This window comes from Osmerus mordax, chromosome 17, assembly GCF_038355195.1.
Source record: "Osmerus mordax isolate fOsmMor3 chromosome 17, fOsmMor3.pri, whole genome shotgun sequence".
In the NCBI taxonomy this organism is placed as follows: Eukaryota; Metazoa; Chordata; class Actinopteri; order Osmeriformes; family Osmeridae; genus Osmerus; species Osmerus mordax.
In genome coordinates, this window is record NC_090066.1 from 7,658,950 (window position 1) to 7,680,109 (window position 21,160).

At 48.4% G+C, this 21,160-nt stretch overlaps 1 protein-coding gene across 1 annotated transcript; it reads left to right on the forward strand.

Moving 5' to 3' along the window:
- The first annotated feature begins 10,415 nt into the window (after positions 1–10,415).
- On the forward strand, positions 10,416–20,753 carry dcp1b (decapping mRNA 1B). Its single transcript, XM_067254998.1, is given in 11 exon segments — positions 10,416–10,745; positions 11,093–11,133; positions 12,045–12,172; positions 16,491–16,557; positions 17,059–17,251; positions 17,629–17,757; positions 17,878–18,042; positions 18,044–18,531; positions 18,700–18,850; positions 18,948–19,136; positions 19,296–20,753. Coding segments are annotated over 11 exon segments (1,791 nt in total). The 5' UTR covers positions 10,416–10,586; the 3' UTR covers positions 19,377–20,753.
- Positions 20,754–21,160: the final 407 nt, after the last annotated feature.

The following is a 21,160-nucleotide window of genomic DNA, read 5'->3' on the forward strand; positions in this document are numbered from 1 at the left end:
TTTGCTTCCACTCACTCAGAAGACAGACACACACACACACTTGAGGTCGTGCCACAGCAGGTTGAAACAAAGGACCAGCCAGTCAGTCAGCTGAATCATCAAGAACATCTCACCCTCAATATCTCTCTTTCTCTTTTCACCCGTATCTCTCTCTCCGTCTCTCTGTCTCTCTTTCCTGCGGCTCTTTCTCTCTCACTCACCATCTCATCCCTCTCTCTTGCTCTCTCTTCTTTCTCTCTTTCTGTCCCCCGCCGTAGACCCTCTCTCCCTTTATCTTCCCCTCTATGTCTCTCTGTCTCTCTCGCTACCTTACCCTCATCTCTACCCTCCCTCTACCCCCCCCCTTCTCTCTCTGTATGTTGAGTGAAGCATTATGACTCATGTCCCATGTGGCAGACCTTTGGTTCATGTCATCAGACAGGGAGATTGGTTGTTAGAGAGAGAGAAGGGCGGAGAGAGAAAGACGAAGAGAGAGTTGTGCCAGGCACCAAAATGGCATCTGCTGTTCTAGGATGAAGACTTGGGAGCAACAGGTGGAGCAGCAGCTACAGCCTTGCCGATTGGTCAAGAAGACACGATACCGATGAAAAGCACACGACACTCGAATCTCCCAGATGTCTCGGCCTCTCTCTGCCTCTTTCCTCACACCCGTCACCCCCCCCCCCCCCCCCCGTCTAGTCTAGTCTCCAAGCCAGACCGTGAATGATGGATCGCCACGGTTGACATGACAACAGACAGACCAATGTCACCGTCTATGTGTGTGACATCAGAGGCAGATCCTGGGTGGATCTCAGAGTCGGCCTCATTTGCACGCCGGGAGAATAGAGACAAATCAACGTCTCCATTGAAGGAGGGGTGGGGCTTAGTGGCTCACTGAATTGATCTCTATCTTAGAAGATGGTGGACAGGGAGGGTGTAAGCCTGTTACACACACACACAATCAAATACATCCACACACAGCTAGCAATCCTTTTTGTTAAGCTAATATTATAAGCAAACAGACCTGCCGTGAGAGTGGGGCTCCTCAGGTGTGTGTGTGTGTTTGTGTGTGAGGGCGTTTGTTAGGTGTGAGTGTGTGTGTGGATGTGTGTTGACCAGCATGCACAGCAGCATAGATGATCATAGGAGGTGACCTTGAGAGAGGATGTCTGCTCGCTAAATCAATAACTCCTCTTAGACAGGGTAACGTGTGTGTGTGTGTGTGTGTGTGTGTGTGTGTGTGTGTGTGTGTGTGTGTGTGTGTGTGTGTGTGTGTGTGTGTGTGTGTGTGTGTGTGTGTGTGTGTGTGTGTGTGTGGGAGGGAGGGAGAGAGAGAGGGGAAGGTGGTTGAGCATGGAAGGGAAAAAGGACATGGAAGGGGAGGCAGAGGGCTGCCAACTTATAAGAGACATTATCACTCTGGGTTCACAGTGGGGACCAAGGTGCAACTCACGCAAGAGGCATGCCATGAGCGTGGAAGGTTGGTCTGGAACGTTCCAGCATTCCGCAATGTTCTAGCACATGCTTGTCAGTGCAACTGTGTGTCTGTTCTGTACAGCCACCCAACTATCTGTTCATCCATCCAATCATCCATCCATCCCTACGTGCTTCTCAGGGCATCTGTACATTTGTCCATCTGTTCCACGATTTGTTCCTCCATCCATCCTTCCATCCCTCCATCCATTCCTCTAGTCATCCCCAAGTGCTTCTCAGTGCCTGTTGCATAAGACAGTCTACATCCCTGAGACTACATTCATGAACATGGACACGGTCTCTCTCCCTCGCCATCTCTTTCTAAGGGAAACTGCTGAGTCTGGGTTCAGACAGGATCTGAGCATCAATACTTCATACCTCGGTGCAAAGAAAGGGCAGTCAATGGTAATGCACACGAGCACACACACACAGAGTCAACTTTCTGTCTCAGATCCTTCCTTCAGAACATGATCATGTGACATCCTATATTCAGATTATGCTGAAGGAGGGGGGGGGGTTAGTTGATAGGATTAGCTAGCCGTCTTAGCCATTAGGGCGAAATACCTGTCAGTTGTTAGGCCTACCTATCAGTTGCTTTTAGTTGCCATAGCTCCCTGAACTACCAGTTTTAGCCCAGGCTTTGGAGTGGGAAAATGAGTCTGGTCTATTGGGAGGTGCTCTGCTCTCAGCTCAGAGCAAACGCATCAGGCATGGCCTACATAGGCAAGATGGCTAGGGACACACACACACACACACATGGCTGTACGCACATACTTCCACACACACATATACACACTTTCCAGTTTCCAGCCATGTCGTTTCAACGTCAGCCATTGAATGTCTCCACCGTTACACACCAGCCTTGAACGACTTGGAGAACGAGGTCAAGATAGCTTCAAGGACACAGGATTCTCAGACTGCAGTCAATATCCCATCCTTGTCATTGACAACAGCTCACATCTCTAGTACTCAGGTATGAGTCATTCAGAAACACTCTGTTTGTTACGCAATCCTGTTACTCTTGGACGACACAGCAGATCTAGCATCTCCACAGAGGCCAGAGATTTATAGGGGGGCAATTGAGTAATAATGGCATAAGGCAGACTGAGGTTTGACAAGTTTTAAAGACTGAACTTAGGGGGGGGTGAATAAATTGGGGTTGGGGGGGGGATGGAGAGATATGAGATGCAGATATGGAGTTATGGGGACGTAGGGCAGAGAGGAGAAGAGATGAGAAGTGAGGAGGAGTGAGGAGAAGAGATGAGAAGTGAGGAGAAGAGATGAGAAGTGAGGAGAGTGAGGAGGAGAGATGAGAAGTGAGGAGAAGAGATGAGAAGTGAGGAGAGCGAGGAGGAGAGATGAGAAGTGAGGAGAGAGAGGAGAAGTGAGGAGGAGAGATGAAAAGTGAGGAGTGTGAGGAGGAGAGATGAGAAGTGAGGAGAAGAGATGAGAAGTGAGGAGAGCGAGGAGGAGAGATGAGAAGTGAGGAGAGAGAGGAGAAGTGAGGAGGAGAGATGAGAAGTGAGGAGAGTGAGGAGGAGAGATGAGAAGTGAGGAGAAGAGATGAGAAGTGAGGAGAGCGAGGAGGAGAGATGAGAAGTGAGGAGAGAGAGGAGAAGTGAGGAGAGCGAGGAGGAGAGATGAGAAGTGAGGAGAGCGAGGAGGAGAGATGAGAAGTGAGGAAAAGAGATGAGAAGAAGCAAAAAGAGAGGAGGGACGTAAAAACAAGCTCATCGTCTCTAACTTACATATTAGCACACAACTCTTTCCCATGATCCTTTGCTGTAGGCGACATTGTGCTGCCAACCAGCCACATACAGCTGCCTCTCCTCCGCTCATTAGCTCATCTAGTCATTTATTCATCCCACCATCCTGCTCTGGGTCTGACACCCAGTGAGACACACCCTGTGGAGATTGTGTGTCTGTGTATGTAAGTCCAAATGTATGTGTGTTTATAAGTGTGCATGCATGTGTATGTGCACATGTGTGTCTGTAAGTGTGCATGCTTATCTGTGTGTGTGTGTGTGTGTGTGTGTGTGGCAGGCCCCTGAACCAGAAGACTATCCTCTCAGTGCAGAAGGTTCATCCAGGCATGAAACAGCAGCTTCAGGCAGCACAGCTCACTCAGTCTGAAGCATTCACACCATCACAGTCCAGACACCCTGACACACCATCACAACCCTGACACACCATCACAACCCTGACACACCATCACAACCCTGACACACCATCACAACCCTGACACATCACACCATCACAGTCCAGACACCCTGACACACCATCACAACCCTGACACACCATCACAACCCTGACACATCACACCATCACAGTCCAGACACCCTGACACACCATCACAACCCTTATAACCCTGACACACCATCACAACCCTGACACATCACACCATCACAGTCCAGACACCCTGACACACCATCACAACCCTTATAACACTGACACACTGCACAACCCTGACACACCATCACAACCCTGACACATCACACCATCACAGTCCAGACACCCTGACACACCATCACAACCCTTATAACACTGACACACTGCACAACCCTGACACAGCACTTGAGGCCGGCTAATATTCAAGCATCCATCCCCCTCAAACTAATATAAATGTATGTTGAAAATGTGACACACTTGTACACATTCCTGGTCACTGATCATACTCCAGTTTAAAAGGACAATGCAGGGGTGCCAGTGGGAATTTACTGTCCCATTACAATATATTCCATAGGTTTAATGGTTCCCCTTTAAAATCCTGTAGATATTGACTACATTGCTGGCTGTGAAAAACTCAACCATCCAAATTCTGGATTCGAGCCAATCACTGGGGGTCCTGTGATTCACACCCCCACCCTTTCTACATCATCTTTGTGGCAGTGAAATAAACTCACCAGCTTTTTGTGTTTGCACAAAACCTCAAAATAACTCAAGTATTGCTTTCTATCTAAGTAGATCATTAGTGTTTTTCAGCTGTTGTGATCATGCAGTTTGCCTTTTCATCACACCAGATGGAAACTTGATTAACAGCGTGTTTGTGTGTGTGTGTGTGTGTGTGTGTGTGTGTGTGGTGTGTGTGGGTGTGTGTGGGTGTGTGTGTGCATGCGTGTGTAAAAAGTCTACCCAACGCTCCGAAACAAATAAGTTAAAGGTGCATGCGTGAGTGTATTTTCTGGATCTGATTTTCAACTCTTTCAATTCTTTCAAAGTACAGATTTTTCCTGTAGCTCTTTGACCGACTCTAGCTCCCACCAAGCCCTACCCACCACCCCACCATGCCCCTCCCTGCCCAAGACCACCTCAGCAATGTTTAACATCAAGTTCACACTATTTTTACAGACGAGTTTCTACAGACACTGAGTGTAGCAATAAAATGCCCATTTGTACCCAGGGGAAACATTTTTGAAATATATTTTGTGATTGGTCATAGGCATCCTAGCTTTTCTCAACTTTCGCGCCTGTATTTCCCTCTCGTAGTTCTAGGCGGGAAAACCCAACCGTGGCCATTTTGAAAATGGTAATGCGAGGAGTCAAACGCACATAGGCCTTGCATTGAAAGGTTAAGCACAAATAAAAAAAATACAGAATAGTGTAAACCAGGCATAGCATGATCAGCCACTAGTGCAAGGCTTTGCGTGCAACAGTATTTACAGCAGTTTGCCCTGGGTTTATTAAAATGAGGCAGCATAGAGGGCTGGGGTGAGTCCATTCATCCTAGCACCGGTCCACCTCACACACACACACACACACTGTATCCTCCTATTGTTGTGTAAATTAAGCAAGCGGCATTCAGCGCGGAAGCGGCGGCGTTCGGCATCGGCTGAATGAATCTCCAACAACGACGGGCCAGAAAGAGACGCTCTGTTGAGCATGAATTATGTACCTCTCTTCCTCCTCGCCTCCTCCTTTTGCTTTCCATCCCTCAAACTTTCATGTCATTCGGCATGCAGGGCATCAATCGACAACACAAACAGCCGTGTAATTCAGACTTGCACGCAGACGTCAGCTTGTTATGAAGAGAAAGGGAGCAGTCATCTTCTATTTAACACAGAGGTGTGGGGCTAGGATGAATAGTAGCCACTAGGCTAGGCTCTCAGATAGGGTCCTTATGGCTGAATGCTAGCAGCTAGGCTAAGTTGAACGAGCCTGAATGCCTCCCTGAATGCAAGCATAGCTGCTTGCATTCAGGGAGGGAGGGAGGGAGGGAGGGAGGGAGGGAGGGAGGGAGGGAGGGAGGGAGGGAGGGAGGGAGGGAGGGAGGGAGGGAGGGAGGGAGGGAGGGAGGGAGGGAGGGAGGGAGGGAGGGAGGGAGGGAGGGAGGGTTTTTGAGAAAGACAGGGATAGAGAAAAGGGGAAAAAAGAGAAAAATAAAAGGATTTCATTTTATTCTCTGGAAACCAGATCAATTGCAAGAAAGCATGATGGGAGTTGTAGGCAGTTGTAGACCATTGCCCTCACCTCAACTTTAGTCTAGGACACGTTACCCAGATGTACCTCCAGACCATAGCCAGGGAGCAGCAGTCTCAGCCCACCAATGTGACAGTCCCTATGGGAATTAAGATCCAGACCTAAAAGTACTTGGTATTGCAGGCTGGCTCTGGATAGATTTCCAATACAGAATGGCAAGCTTAACCAAGACACAACAGAGGATAATCTCCTCTCTATCCCTCACTCTCTCTCTCATTTTCCCTTTCTCTCCCAGTTTGCTCTACATACATTTCTCTCTCTCTCTCATCCTCTTGTTGCTACCGCTTTCTCTCTTTCTGTCACACTCTCTTAGCACCCTCCCTCCCTCCAGATGTTATCATCCTTAAAGAAACACATGTTGGGTATTACTGTGTAATCTCCTACATGCCACCTTTCCTAAAATATGTGGATTCCTCTGATATTATCTGACAGAGACAGGAGGATAGGTGGGGGGAGTAGAGATGGAAGTTAAAAGTTAAAAGAGGAAGTAGCCTCGTAGAAAGAGGAGAGAGAGAAAGAGAGTGGGAGGGGAACAAAGCGCTGGAGAAGAGCCATTTTCTTTGGGATCAATCAGAAAATCCTTAATACAAGACAGAAGCTCCTTTAAATGTATATTACCCAGCATGCATAGAGACTGGCAGAGATGACACTTCCTGATTGCACTGTTGGACAGCCTCACATCATGGTGATAGAGGGGAGGGGACAACTGCTAGCTTGACTGGTCGGAGAGCAGAAAGCCCACCTGTTGCCAGAGACCTGTACAAACTCACTGATAGCCTTCTCGCTGGCTGGTTTTATCAACAGGCTACTATAAAGGTATCTCAATTCACGCTATTATTTAAAGGTTAATGTTCACTACGTGTTCCAGCGTCCTAGGTCACGCGCCGGCCTATCAGCGGGGACCTGTCCGTGGTGCTGACACAATCTGTTGACGCCAGGAGGGAACGGGGATTTTCAATGAACTTTGACTTTGAATCTAAATTGATATCACTAATGCATCGGAGGGAATAGGGAGCTATAGCCTAGGCTACGCAAACGTAGGCCTATTGATCATATGCTACTACTGGCTTACGCGTGGTCTGTGAGTCTATGATCTTCTGGTGACCCAGTAAAAGTCTGAGAGGAATCGATAATAGTATGTTTGGGGGGTTGAAACTACAGAGCTGGTAATTCTATCACCATGGTTTCAGGGCCAATCCAATCCAAAGGCAGGCTGCGCCACAGCTGCTCCGCCAGCCAGCATCAGCGCGACCACCGTCTGCAGCTCGCTGTTGCTATGGATCCCCGTCTCTGTCACCAAGGCGGTAACGGTGCGTGAGCCATGGTCGGTATAATCACAAGTTAGGAGAATCACCGCGGCTAAATTACAGCTTTTCAGCGGGCACCTGATGGTCGCGTTTTCTATCTAATATTGCTTAATCGACGTGGGTGGCGGAGAAGGAGAGCGACGGGCTGCGCCATGCACAAGACACACGGCTATTATCAGCCAGCAGGTCGGCAAATCGATTTCACATTGCCTGAGCCTATGTGCTCACCTAGGCTAAATTAGAGCCTTGGTACAATATCCCCCCCCCCCCCCCCCTTAAAAAACACGGGAATCACTTGTGAACACAATAGGCCTGCGCGTATATGAGGTAGCCTAATCTAGTCTATATTTGGTGATTCCATAAGATTATTCCTCCGTCCTGCCGCTTGTTAAACGCAATCTTCTCGACCATAAAGACTAAATCAGACGTAGCCTATATTACGTGACAACTATCGATCCAGGGACTGCAATCGATCGTGATTGGATATCGATTCGCACCAGAAGCCTTCCAATCTCTGCATGTCTCTTTTCTCAGATTGAACGTTACTACTTTGAGGGAAGGATATGACGCGATCGAGTGAACATTGCACAAGTTTGTTAGACGATGTTTTTCTTGCCAGTGTTTGCTTAAGAAGTGCACATTATGGTTGCTTGAGGACGTATCTGCGCCTTGGTTACCGCCATAACACCGACTAATAGGCTCTGTTAAAAGTAATTGGGAGGCATAGCTAGAACAGACCGGAGAGGTGCTTAATGGCACTCTGCAAGCTTTGGTGCTTTGAGACAAGAGTTATCTATTGAAATTAGTCGGTAACACCCCCCACCCCGTCTCCCATCCCGAGCTTCCATCTCCACCTCATCGGCAACCAAACCCCCCAACACACACACACACACACACACACACAAACCGACGCACACTTGCTCAGTCTCCTTGAGAAACGCACAATCCTCCAGTTGGTACAATGTAAAGGAGGATCATCTTTACCTTGATGGTTCTCCAGGGTTTCCTCCGGGATGTACATGTTTTTGCTTTCATTGACCATAAATGTGGTCCAGCTTTATCCGTAGGTGAATGGAGAAAAGGTTGTGAAAGGAGGAGGAGGAAACGGAGGGGATCCAAAAGAGGAAAAAAATAAAGCAAAGAAAAAAAAGAAAACCTACTAACACAGCTTTCTGTATTCCTTTCTTGCGTTTCAGTAAATATTACCTTATCCCCATGATGGAGTTAAAAGAGAGAAACAGAGATTCGTTAGTACCACCTAAGAAAACGAACCAGTGCATCTTCGGAACATCCGGGCCCTACCTCAGCAACATGACACCAGCACCACTTGCTGCTAGTGGTCATCAAAATCCTATCAATTTCCCCCCCAAATGTTTGAGAGGTTGCCACTAAAGATGCACACTAGACAACACAAATTGAGCGCTGACTTCCGTATATGGAAAAGAAAAAGGTTCAAGGTTCTCAGCGCATCAAAATGTTAAAAAATAAACATATATAGGCTATATATATAAATATATATATATAGTGTGTATATATTCCAGAACGGTATATGTATATATTCCAGAACGGACTTCACAGGGTTAAATCTTCCGCTAAATTCGATTCCGCCGATGCTTTCCATAAAAAAACACGCAAACGCTCGTCGTGCCTCATTTAGAAGGATATCTGTCAGTTCCAATCCATAGTCACGGTTACAGTAACGGGAGTTTTAGATAGCCCTGCGGAGAGCGGCCGCTCGTCTCTCTGCAGTAGCCTAATAGCTTACTCGTCTGCCGAGGCAAGGAGAGGGAGAGGGGACGCGCGCAAAAGAGAGCGAGAGAGAGAGACTGACGACCAAGCCCCCCTCCCCTGCACCGTAGACGCTCTGACCAGTTCCAGATGTTACCCTGTTAGAGAATACAGTAAACCGGCGATTTTCCAGACATGTCTTCTCAGGAGACGGGGCAAAATAAACGGAGTAAAGTCGACCGGGCTTTGCTTTGATACGGAGGAAGGAAACGGAAAGATGCTCCTCTTCTGATCGCATCTGGAGTGATTTATTCCGTATCCGGAGATCTAGGCTATATCCTAACAATAGGCAAGTTTAAATTATTAATAATGACTGACTTGAGGGATGTGAAGACCACACCTGTAGCCTATCCGAACAACCTCAGGTGCCCCAACTACCAAGATACAGACAGAACGGCAAGATAATACCACAAGACATCAGTTGATTGCATACAACATTAAACTGGTTTGTAAATGCACAGGTTCAAAACTAAACACCCACACCGTCTTATGTAACGGAGCTGTGCAGTTGCTTGGCCTACACATGTTGTCAGCCAGCCAGCATGCGGCCTGTTCTGATACGGGGCCACTGATGGAGGTGAGGCACGAGAGGGCAGGTCGAACAGACACACACCCAAGGATGGAGGCGGGGGTCAAAATCATGGACTCAAAGGAGAGGATGCTGTTATTAGATTTATCCAATCTTTAACGTTTCTATAGCTTAATAGATCTGTGAAAATTGTCAAAAACAATTTCGTCGCCTTATCAAGACATTCCGGAGGCGTTCCACAACAGAAAAAAAGAATAAAACGATTTTCTTTTCTTTTTTTCTCTCAAAGATTTCAACCTGCAGATCCCACTAGTTTATCATTCATTTTCTGGGCCCGTGCCACTCTTACTAAAGGTCGGTGAACTTCAAGACAGGCAATGTAAAAATAAAGAAACCTGGGGGGTAATGTCCTCTAGTGCCGTCTCGATGTACTGCATCACAAATATAAATAGCCTCCTTGAGATCCATGCCACTGGAATGTGGCAAATGAAATTCTAACGGTTCCTTTATGATTGTTCGACATATCGTGATGATTCACAACTGATGATTCTCACTAGGGTGAGTAAAGGCGGTCAAGATCTTAGATCGGACTTTTCAAAATGCATTCCTGAATTAGTAATATGTTGGAAGAAAACTATAATACTGTTAGCCATCATGTTTCAGACAATATTGGGGACTGGCAGGCAGTACAATTGGTCAAAGATGCCTCCAGCTTAAACTTACACATTTTGTGCCCATTTATTTTTCGAGGTTGATTATTGGTCCTGATCACTCAACTAGTCAGGCCTGTGGGATGTTTACAATGTGTCAGAGCAATCATGGCTGCCATAAACTCTTCTGATCACAGCTTTCTTATGAGTTAGAGAATTACACTTTCTTTAACCGTTATTCCACAGTTTTGATATCCAACATTCGTTAGTGAGTTATAGTGGCAGTTTTTTCTCTTAGCTCACAAGCTATCAATTGCTTTCCACTGTAACTAAATTTTTAGCTAGCTACTAGCTGGGTCGGTTGGCGTTAGCTCTGTCTGAACAATGACTGCAACTTCATCGGGAGGAAACACCTGTCTAGCTGCTAAAGGCTTGGACATCAGCCTCGCCGCTTTACAAAGACAAGACCCTTACATAAAAAATATTGTAGATGTTGCAAGTCAAGTTGCCCTCTATACGTTCAACAATAGAGTAAATGAGTGGGTAAGTTTGAGCATAAACATTTCGCAAGTACTAAGACTAGAGCTAAGCGGCTAGCTAGTAGCTACTAGTTGCAGTCGCGCGCACTTTTTCGGCGCATCAATGAAGTTGATAGCTAAGCTAGGCTAGCTAGCCAGTTTACTTCCAATCCAAAATACACTAAAGGGCATTGTTGACGCGATTGTGGTTAACTACTGTAGCCTGTCACCTCGTCCTTAAACTTAAACCTACGTGCATACTTTGCAATTTAGGATAACGTTAGTTTAGCGGGTTAAACAAACCATGCTAGCTCTGATCGATTTACTAACTAACCTGATTCAGTATACCCAAGTGACTTATTTTGTATTCAGGAGAAAACGGACGTGGAGGGCACCTTGTTCGTGTACACAAGGTAAGAATGGTGTCTTTACTGTGCTAAAGTCTACTCATATATTCTTAACTAGAACATGAAGTTAGCGAAAGATACTGTTAGCTCTGTCTAATTGGATTAGATAGATAGCTAAGCCAAGCAAGTGCTTCCAACTTAATTGTGTTGTTTACCTCGGGAAGACGTGGCCCTGAACAATGCTACCCTGTGGCGGTAGTGAAGGGCTTTCCAATCCTGTTCGTGGGTGTTACCATCTTGTAGGTTTACTTTCCAAACCGTATCTAGCACACCTGATTCTGATTAGGTGATTGCTTGCTGAGTAATGGTTGTTACAACACGAGGTTAGAGTGAAAACAGAATGACAGCCATACAGCCTGCACACCTGTTTTCTATAGGATACTGATAGTTTCGCTTGCACTGATATGTAAAAAAAATATGTAAAAAATGTGTTTACCAGGATAGCTTAAAAATAAACCAGAAGCAATGGTCATAATCAGTTGGTCTAGAGAGTTCAAAATGCCACAGTGTAACTTATCTTCCTTAGAAACAGGCATGATCTCCATATACAGTATAATTCCTACTACTGTATGGATAGATTATTGGGCTTCTGTCATTGTATTGTGTTATAGTTATGTTATTTTCCAGAGGGCTTCTCTGGGAAGTCTTAAGTATTCACCTTCCAATCAAAGCCCCTGACCTGAGAGTAATGTAGTTGTGTTGGATGGATGGATGGATGGATGGATAGATGGATGGAAAGATAAAAGGATATGTATATTTTATAGGTCCCCGATGAAAATGTGCTGACCTTTGATATGTGATCAGGTTAAGGCCCATGGGCATGAATGTGCTTTTGTTCTTGACTAGCTGACCAGCTTATTATGTCACTTAGGTTTTTAACATTTGTAAATTTGCAAGTGTCTTCTGTGTTGTTTAAGGCTGGCCTCTCCTCGACATGGCTTCACCATCATGAACAGGCTGAGCATGGAGAACCTGACAGAACCCATCACCAAAGACCTGGACTTCCAGCTGCAGGACCCCTTCCTGCTCTACAGGAATGCACGGCGTGAGTTCACTTCCTGGTTCACTTTCTAGTTCACTTCCCGGTTCACTTCTTGACCTGCGTAAATCGCATATCTTTATTCTTTTTTACTTTCAGTACATTGCAGCTTCCCTTTTAATGTACAAACTGTTGCAAACAGTATGCATACAATTGGGACATACTGCTTTGTCGCAACATTGCACCTTGAACTTTAACCCTCATGCTCATACATCCGTCACAGTTCGTAACGCAACAATTCAATATTGTGTTTTAATATCTTAACTAGAACATGAAGTTAATTAGCGGAAGTAATTAGCGGAAGATACCGTAAGCTCTGTCTAATTGGATTAGATAGATAGCTAAGCCAAGCAAGTGCTTCCAACTTAATTGTGTTGTTTAAAAAATAAATACTAATATGTGGAGCTAACCAGAGGCTCGCATAATGTTGGAGTGAAACCATGTTTTTACTTTGTAGTATCTAGTACAGTTGATGTGACTGTGGATTGTGGGTTAGAATAGTAAGAAAATAATGCTAGCTTGAAAGAGGATTAATGTCTGTTGTTAGTGATCAATATGTAGAATTAAACTGAGGTCTGTTGCCATGGGTGACCATCAGCGCTGGTCCATTAATCCCAACCTTGAAATTCTCAGCCAGTAAGATCGTTCTGGATCGTGAGGATTCAGCCTGACACAGCCCTGTGACGTTCTAAGAGTTCCTATGTAACAAGCTCACTCATAACATCACATTAGTGAAAGTCAATCCATTTTCTCTGTAGACATTTTGTCCAGTAGAAGCTCCCCCTCTCCACATGGAGAACTGGAGTGTGACCCTAATCTTAAATCAACTCTTTATTTGAAATCCCCCGATCGCCTTGCACTTGACAAATATGTGATTGTGAGTCTCCGTGTATCAGATAATGGCATGTAACAGAGTGAGTTGTGAGGACAGTGTTGGGTTAAACACAGGCCTGCCTGGAGGGGACTGGAGGAGCCAGACGTGAGGGCCAGGGGTCAGAATTCCTGGCGACCCACAAGAACATAGTTAGAACAGAACTGTTTGTGTGTGTGTGTGTGTGTGTGTAAGAGGGGGGGGATTGAGAGTGTGTGTGTGAGAAGAAGAATGAGAGAGAGAATGTATGTGCGAGTGAGTTTGTACGCGCATGTGAGTGTGTGTGTGTGTGTGTGAGAGAGAGAATGTGTGTATGTGTCTCTGCTTGTGAGGAGTTGTAGTCCCGGGCCCTGCAGAGTGCTCCAGGTCCTGACAGGACCATATAAGGTCCACAGGGTTGTGGTGTCTGCAGCTCTGAGTGTGTCTCTGGAACAAGTGTCCTGCCAACACCAGGGAGCCATGCCAGGGAGCCAGATTAGATAAAACACTACACACACACACACACACTCACACACACACTCACACACACACACACACAGACATCCTGCTGAATACACGCACACCATGACACAGATATAAAACTTGCGCAAGATACCATGCACGTGCACAGATTTACATGCGCACACACAATCAGCAATGCCACCCAAGTGATAAACAGGTCCTTATTACGGTTTAGGATACATCACTCATCTACTGCTTGACTGACATTTTCACAACCAAACCGCCGGGAATAACGTGACCCAAGTGTTCCTCCGGTATTTAATAGTGTGGCCCCTTGTATTTATCCAGTAAATTAACTGTGACACATGTTCATCAGCACTTTCACCTCCCCTGCCAGAGCTCATGGAATTTTATCAGATAGAACAAATATGTCTCGCTGGCGGAGGTGCCCGGAATAGTCTGTGTCACCCTGGAGTTAGAACCTGTCAGAAACATGTAGCTCCTGCCACATACTTGGCATATATACACAAACACACACACATATGAACAGGATGTAAGGACTAGCAACTAGCTACATACTTGGGTTACAAACACACACTGGCTATGTGAACAGCCAACACCTCTCCAGTTGTTTTTTTCTCTCCAGTTGTTACACCCCTCTGCCTCTTCCTAACCCTTCAACCCCACACCTCTCTCTCTCTCTCTCTCTCTCTCTCTCTCTCTCTCTCTCTCTCTCTCTCTCTCTCTCTCTCTCTCTCTCTCTCTCTCTCTCTCTCTCTCATGTGTTATTGTACACACCTATGCATACGTACACGTGTGTGTGTACCAATGTGTGTGAGCTAGCTGTAGCTAGTCCCTACCTCCTGGTTGTACGTGTGTGTAGCCAAGGTCCTTCTCGGACACCATGTGACCCTTGAAGCACACCTCCAGGTCCTCCTCCAGACGCTCATGCTTGGGTCTCCTCTGGAGAAGCCGTCGGAACATGGCGCGATGTGTCCTTAGATCGTCTCCTCAAATGTGTCCTTTAAAGTCTCCTCAAAGTCTCCTTAGACGTGGCTTTAGATGTCCGTGATTGGCTTTAAGTGCTCCCTTTGATTTGTCTTAAAAGGATCTTAGACGTGTCCTCCTCAGATGTCTCCTTAAGGTGGCCTCCGTTGTCTCCTGTAGGGGCCACAGTGGCCTATGATAAGTGACCCGTGCCTGCTCTCCTTCCTGTCCCCCCCCCCCTTTCTTCCCCTCTCCCTCCTCTTCAGTCTCCCAGTCTCAACCTCCTTTCTCTGAGGCCTTCTCAGGAAGACTCGTCTCCAGAGTCCAGGCCTTCTAGCTGACTGCTGTTCCCAGGGTTGAGGCTGGGTAGCTGGTTAGTGTTCCTAGATTTTGAGGCTGGGTAGCTGGTTGCTGTTCCCAGGGTTGAGGCTGGGTAGCTGGTTGCTGTTCCCAGGGTTGAGGCTGGGTAGCTGGTTAGTGTTCCTAGATTTTGAGGCTGGGTAGCTGGTTGCTGTTCCCAGGGTTGAGGCTGGGTAGCTGGTTGCTGTTCCCAGGGTTGAGGCTGGGTAGCTGGTTGCTGTTCCCAGGGTTGAGGCTGGGTAGCTGGTTGCTGTTCCCAGGGTTGAGGCTGGGTAGCTGGTTGCTGTTCCCAGGGTTGAGGCTGGGTAGCTGGTTGCTGTTCCCAGGGTTGAGGCTGGGTTGCTGGTTTGCTGTTCCCAGGGTTGAGGCTGGGTAGCTGGTTGGTGTTCCCAGGGTCGAGGCTGACTGTCTGGGACTCTCTCTTACTCTGAGTGGCTCTAGTGCCTGGTCCCTGGTAGTTGCTCATAATCTCCCCTCTCTCCCAGGGGTGTGTCGGATGTGTGTGTGTGTCCCTCTGCACGGTGTTCCTCACTTTCCCAGGCTTGCGTGTGTGTGTGTGTGCACTCTGGTCTGGTTCCCAGGCAGTGACCCTAGCCTATCCCTGGAGTGTCTGTCAGCCTGCCAGTCAGACCAGCAGTAGGCAGAAGGCCGTGGTTCTAGTCTGGCTCCGGGTCCTGATGCGCACACATTTTCTCTTTCTCTCTCTCTGTCTCTCTCTCTCTCCTCTGGAACTATATCTGGTACCAGAATGCTTCTGGCTTCTGTCTGTCTTTTTCCTCAACACACCTCTTCTCTGATGTAATGTACCTTATCTCCCCTTTCCCTGTCTTTTTTTGGTCTCTTCATATCTCCACCCTTCTGGGGCAGGGGCTGGGGTGAGGGTGAGGGGTAAGTGTTTGGTAGATGTGCCTAATTTTGCTGTCAGCGCTGCTCTCATCCTCAAGTAAAATAATGGCCTCGTTCCAGCCTCGACCCCAGCCTGTAGACTCCAGCCTCTAGACTCCAGCCTCTAGCTCTGTACCTCTAGACTGCCTGTCTGTTTGCTTGGTCCACCACCATGTAGTTTATGTTTTCACTAATCCCCTATCCCTGATGATCCCTACTTTCCCCCTTTTCTGTCTTCTGTTTACATCCCAAGAGGACCATGTTGTAACATTGGAATGTTTCATAGTAACACACACACACACAGGAGAGTCTGGGGTCAGACTTGGCGACGTGAACAGTTTGGGGATTTTTCAAATGGTTCAACAGTTTGAGGAGGAATGATGATGTCAGATTCTGCTGAGTCAGCCGTGTATCAGTAAGAGTCTGCTGTCCTCTTTCTGTCCATCTGCATTCTCTCTGTGTCCCTCTCTCCTTCTCTATTCTCTCTCTTTCTGTCTTTCTTTCTAACGCTCACTCTTTTTTTGCTTCTTCCTTTGTGACTCTCCCCCCCCCCCCTTGATGAAAGCGTCTTCCAAATGCATACATCATTACACTACTGTCCCTTCATACATTCCTCTATCATTACATTATTATTCACCTCTATTTTCTCTCTTGGCTCTCTCTCTCTCTCTCCCCTGTCCCTCTCCCCCTGTCCCCCTGTCCCTCTCCCCCTGTCCCTCTCCACCTGTCCCTCTCTCTCTCCCCCTGTCCCTCTCTCTCCCTGTGTCTCTCTCTCCTCAGTGGCCATCCATGGTATCTGGTTCTATGATAAGGAGGACTGCCAGCGCATCGCCACACTCATGAGGAAGTGCGTAGACACAGACACACACACACAGACCCCCACCCCCCCCCCCACACACACACACACACACAAAGGACTGCAGTAAGTAAAAAACTCACAGCCTCATAATGACTAAATAATTTAAGCGTTAATGTATTATTAAGAGTTCTGTTCTCTGAAGGCCAGGGCACTTAGCACTGGAGGCCCTTCTGAAGAGCAGCTCATAGCCTATTCACATAGCACAGCCCTCCAGGGGATTCACACACACAGCTATGATTGATTTGTTTTCCCAGTTGATTTATGTAACAATTGTTGTGTGTTCTCTCGGTAATGACCATCTGTTACAGTGGTGCGTGTGTGTGCGCGCGTGCGCACAAGTCATTTGAATGATTTACTGTTTTCGGAATTGCTTACATGTTGTTCGTTAGTGTGTTTTAGTGCTGATGGCTGTTGAAGTGCAGTAGAAGACACACACACAGACATGCATGCACACACACCATGACACCCTGTGTTTTTATGTGGGTCCAGTCTCACCCAACAGGAGCAGACCCTGGCCCACCAGAACCAGAACCAGATCCAGAATCAGATCCTGAGCCAGACCCAGGGCCCGGTCCCGACCCAGGGGGGCTGGGTGTCTCCCAGGGGGGTGGAGGCCGGGGGGGACAGCAAGGCTGTGGATATCCTACAGATGCTCAACAAGGCCCGCAACGAGTACGACAAGGTAGCTCACCTCACCCGCCCTCGCTCTTCATCCTCAACCCTAGCCCCTCACTCCCTTCCTCATCCCTCACATTCTACCCTCATCCTCACTCCTCAACCTCCCCCTAACCCTCACCCCCCCCCCCCAGGCCTCCTACCTCCCTCACCACCACTAACCCTCACCCCTCACAACCAGCTCTATTTGATTGGCTGATGCATGTGTGATATGCTGTGGGCCAGCAGGCTGTGGACTTGTTGCATGTCCTGACTGTGACCAATAGGGGGGGCTGAGTCCCACAGATTGCAGCAGAGTTACTGGGCTGTTCACTACTTTTAATCCTGTCCTTTTCCCTCTGCCCTCCCTCCCTTCCTCCTCTCTCCTCCTCCCCCTCCTCTCAGGGAGGGAAGCTGAGCCCAGAGCCTAAGGAGATAGGGGGCATCAGTCTCCATGACAACCCCAACCTGATAAAACCCATCCCAGTGAAACCTAATGACCTCCAGACAGGCCTGCACGAGAGGCATACACAGGTACTAGCCTCTCTCCCTCTGCCTCTCAGTCTGTCTGTCTCTTTAACTTTCTCTCTCACTCTCCGTGTAACTCTGTGTCTGTTTCTCTCTCCCTCTCTCTCTTCCGCCCCCTGTCTCCAGGACAGTGAAGGGGAGCCCAGGCGTCTCTCTCTGTCTCTTCTGTTTGGATCCCATCCCAAAGCCCAGGCTGTCTCCCCAGGACCAGGACCTGGCCCAGGCCCCATCAACCCTGGGGGCCCCAGACCTGCGGTGGTCCGCTCCCTGTCCTACGACGACCCGGCCACGCCCCGGGCCCTGGCGGGGGGGCAGGGGGAGGCAGCCCCCCCCCCCCCAGCACTGTCCTGCCCTTCAGAAGCTGATGTCCAGCCAGCGAGGAGGGGTGGAGCTGCTGCAGCCCCTGTCTGAGTCCCCCGAGAACAGGCTGAGTGAGAACCTGGTCCCCCACCAGCAGCCCCAGCCTCAGCACCAGACCAGACCAGACCCAATCCAGAGACTGCTCCAGGGCAACTCCTCCTCCTCTTCCTCTGCACCTCCCTGCTGGTCTCAGCCCCCTCCTCTCCAGCAGCCCCCCCTCTCCTCCTCCCTTCAGCCCGCACAGGGCTTCCCCCACCCTCTACCCCACCACCCCCAATACCATCCGGCGCCCCTCTTTTTCAACCATCCTCAGCTTCACCCCCAGCATCACCCCCAGCCTCGTCCACAGCCTCACTCCCAGCCTCACCCCCAGCCTCACTCCCACCCCCAGCCTCACTCCCACCCCCAGCCTCACTCCCAGCCTCACTCCCAGCCTCACCCCCAGCCTCACTCCCAGCCTCACCCCCACCCCCAGCCTCACTCCCAGCCTCACCCCCACTCCCAGCCTCACCCCCAGCCTCACTCCCAGCCTCACCCCCACCCCCAGCTTCACTCCCAGGTGGTGTCCCCCTATGAGCTGCTCCAGAGGCTTCAGCTGGTGCAGCAGGAGCAGAGTCTGCCCCCCCATGACCCCCCCAGACACGCCCTGGCCCCCCGCTTCCACGAGCCAGCCCCGGGCCCCGTCCCCACCCAGCCCCACGCTCCCTCCCCTGCTCAGAAGACCAGCCTGCCCCTCCAGGTACTGTAGGATTATGAAAACGTCATGTTTGATACGAGTGGTAATAGTGTGTGTGGTGTACTAAAGTGTGTGTTACTGACCCCCCCTCTCCCTCCAGGTGATCTCCCCCCAGCGTATCCCTGCCACGGTGGCCCCCACCACCCTGCTCCTGTCCCCAAGTGTGTTCTCCCAGGCCAGGCCAGACTGCTGCCCCCCTCCCTCGGTGCTGCGGCCCCCCCAGCCCCAGGACCAGCCCAGGTTGCTGTCGAAGAGCCAGCTGCAGGCCAGCCTGCTGCACCTCATACAGGTCAGACAGCAAGCCGCCCACCAGGCCGCCCACCAGGCCGCCCACCAGGCCGCCCACCAGGCCGCCCACCAGGCCGCCCACGAGCACACTCATGCACACGCATTCTCTCTGTCTCTCACGTTGTCTTTCTATTTACCACTTTCTCTTTCCCTCTCATAGACGGACCCCTCATTTCTGGACACCATCTATGAAGCGTACATTTGTCGCCTAGGCAACAGCATGGCTCCAAACAAGTACTGACGGTCAGGAAGCCTCAACGATGACCCCTGACCCCACCTTCTACCCCCTCTGCCCTGACCCCACCTCCTGCCTCCTTACCCTTACCCTACCTCCCACCCCCTATTCCCTTACCCCACACCCTAGCCCTTCTACCCTTAGCCCTTCTCCTTGCCCCTCCACCCCAACTAAGCTCCTAGCCACCTCCTACCCCCCGCCCTAGCCTCCTGAGCTGTCCAACTGGCCTGCCTGTCGAGAGGACCGCTGGGGGGGAATGCTGAGGTGTCCAAACAAATACCTCTTCCAATGGTTTTAGATTTCTTCCTAGTTTTTACAGTGAAGGGAATGAGGATTGAGTGAATGTTTGTCAGAACAAAGTGTTTCCTTTTAAGAGGCTGCTTTTTATAATGACGCCCACAAGCCTGCTTCAAATACAACAGCCAATACCAAGTAGTTAGGTTTTATTTGTATGATTTTGCAGCCGCCTGTCGTGGGTGGGGTTGAGGTCTCGCTGTAGCTGTAGTGTGGACTGTGTAGTGTGGACTGTGTAGTGTGGACTGTGTAGTGTGGACTGTGTAGTGTGGATTCCACTGCATGGATCCTAAACGCTTGTCCCCTTCATGTGCTCAGACAGGATGTTGTAATTAACTCCAAAACACTCTAAAACACACAAGGAAGCTGATATGTAATGGTGCGTAAGATCATAAGCTAATGTGTAAAGAAAAAACAACAGGTGTTTATCGGTCCCCACATCTGTACAGAATCTCTGGTAACTGCAGACCATCTTTCCACCACGTCACCAAACCCTGCTAGAGCACTCGGGACCAACTGTCCCATCACATGTCCATGTAGCATCCCAACAACAGTTGCTGGTTGAAGTGTCTGTAGATGCTGTCGGATTGTAAAGTATTGAGTATTGTAAAGTATAGCAGTACTTTAGTGACTGTAAAGTGGTGCTTCACTAAGACTGTAGCAGTCTGGGATTCCTTTTATATCACTGGGTATTTGTAATTTTTTTTAGAGAAGATGCTTGTAAAACAACTCAAGTTATACAATTATTTCCAGTTTTTCAGAGAGAGAAGAGAATATTTTTGTTTCTATTTTTCTACTATGATACAAAACCATGTTCTCTTGTCAAAACCCAGATATGGTAACACTTACTGCAAACAGCAATACTTGCCCCAGAAATTATATTCATAAAAGAAAATATTAGTTGTACAAAGTTGTTTGTAACACACACAAAAACATGTCTGTGTTATCTGGAGTTCAGAGATTTGGTTTCATTTTGTTTATTTTTAAACTGTTGCTAAGGGACACGGGATTACACTTTTACAAGACTATGCGTTTATACAACTCTGGAACACAAACCTTGATTGGAAATAAAGATGATTTTTCAAACCGTCCTGGTTCTGGGTCTCCTGGTTCTGACCATCATTTTGAACTCTATAAATATACACTTATGAAACTACAGTTTTGTGAAAAATTGGGTTATATGAAATTAATATGCATTAAATATGCTTCGTCATCATTAGTATAGTGAAGCTGTGTCTTACAGCAAGCTCCAGCAGTTCTGATGGCTCAGCCCCAATTAGAGCCTCCTGTCAATATTGCGATTGCTTCTCCAGTAGACTAATCCATTCATGTTTGTCATATCCACCCAAGCGAGGGAGTTACAAACCAATTATTGGAAATGATTTCTGCTTTGTCCCCTCATCCCCCATAGTGTGTACTGAGAGGGAGATGGGATAGACAGAGAGAGGAAAGGGGGAAAACGCAGAGAGGGAAGGAGAGAGGGAGGTAAGTGTGTG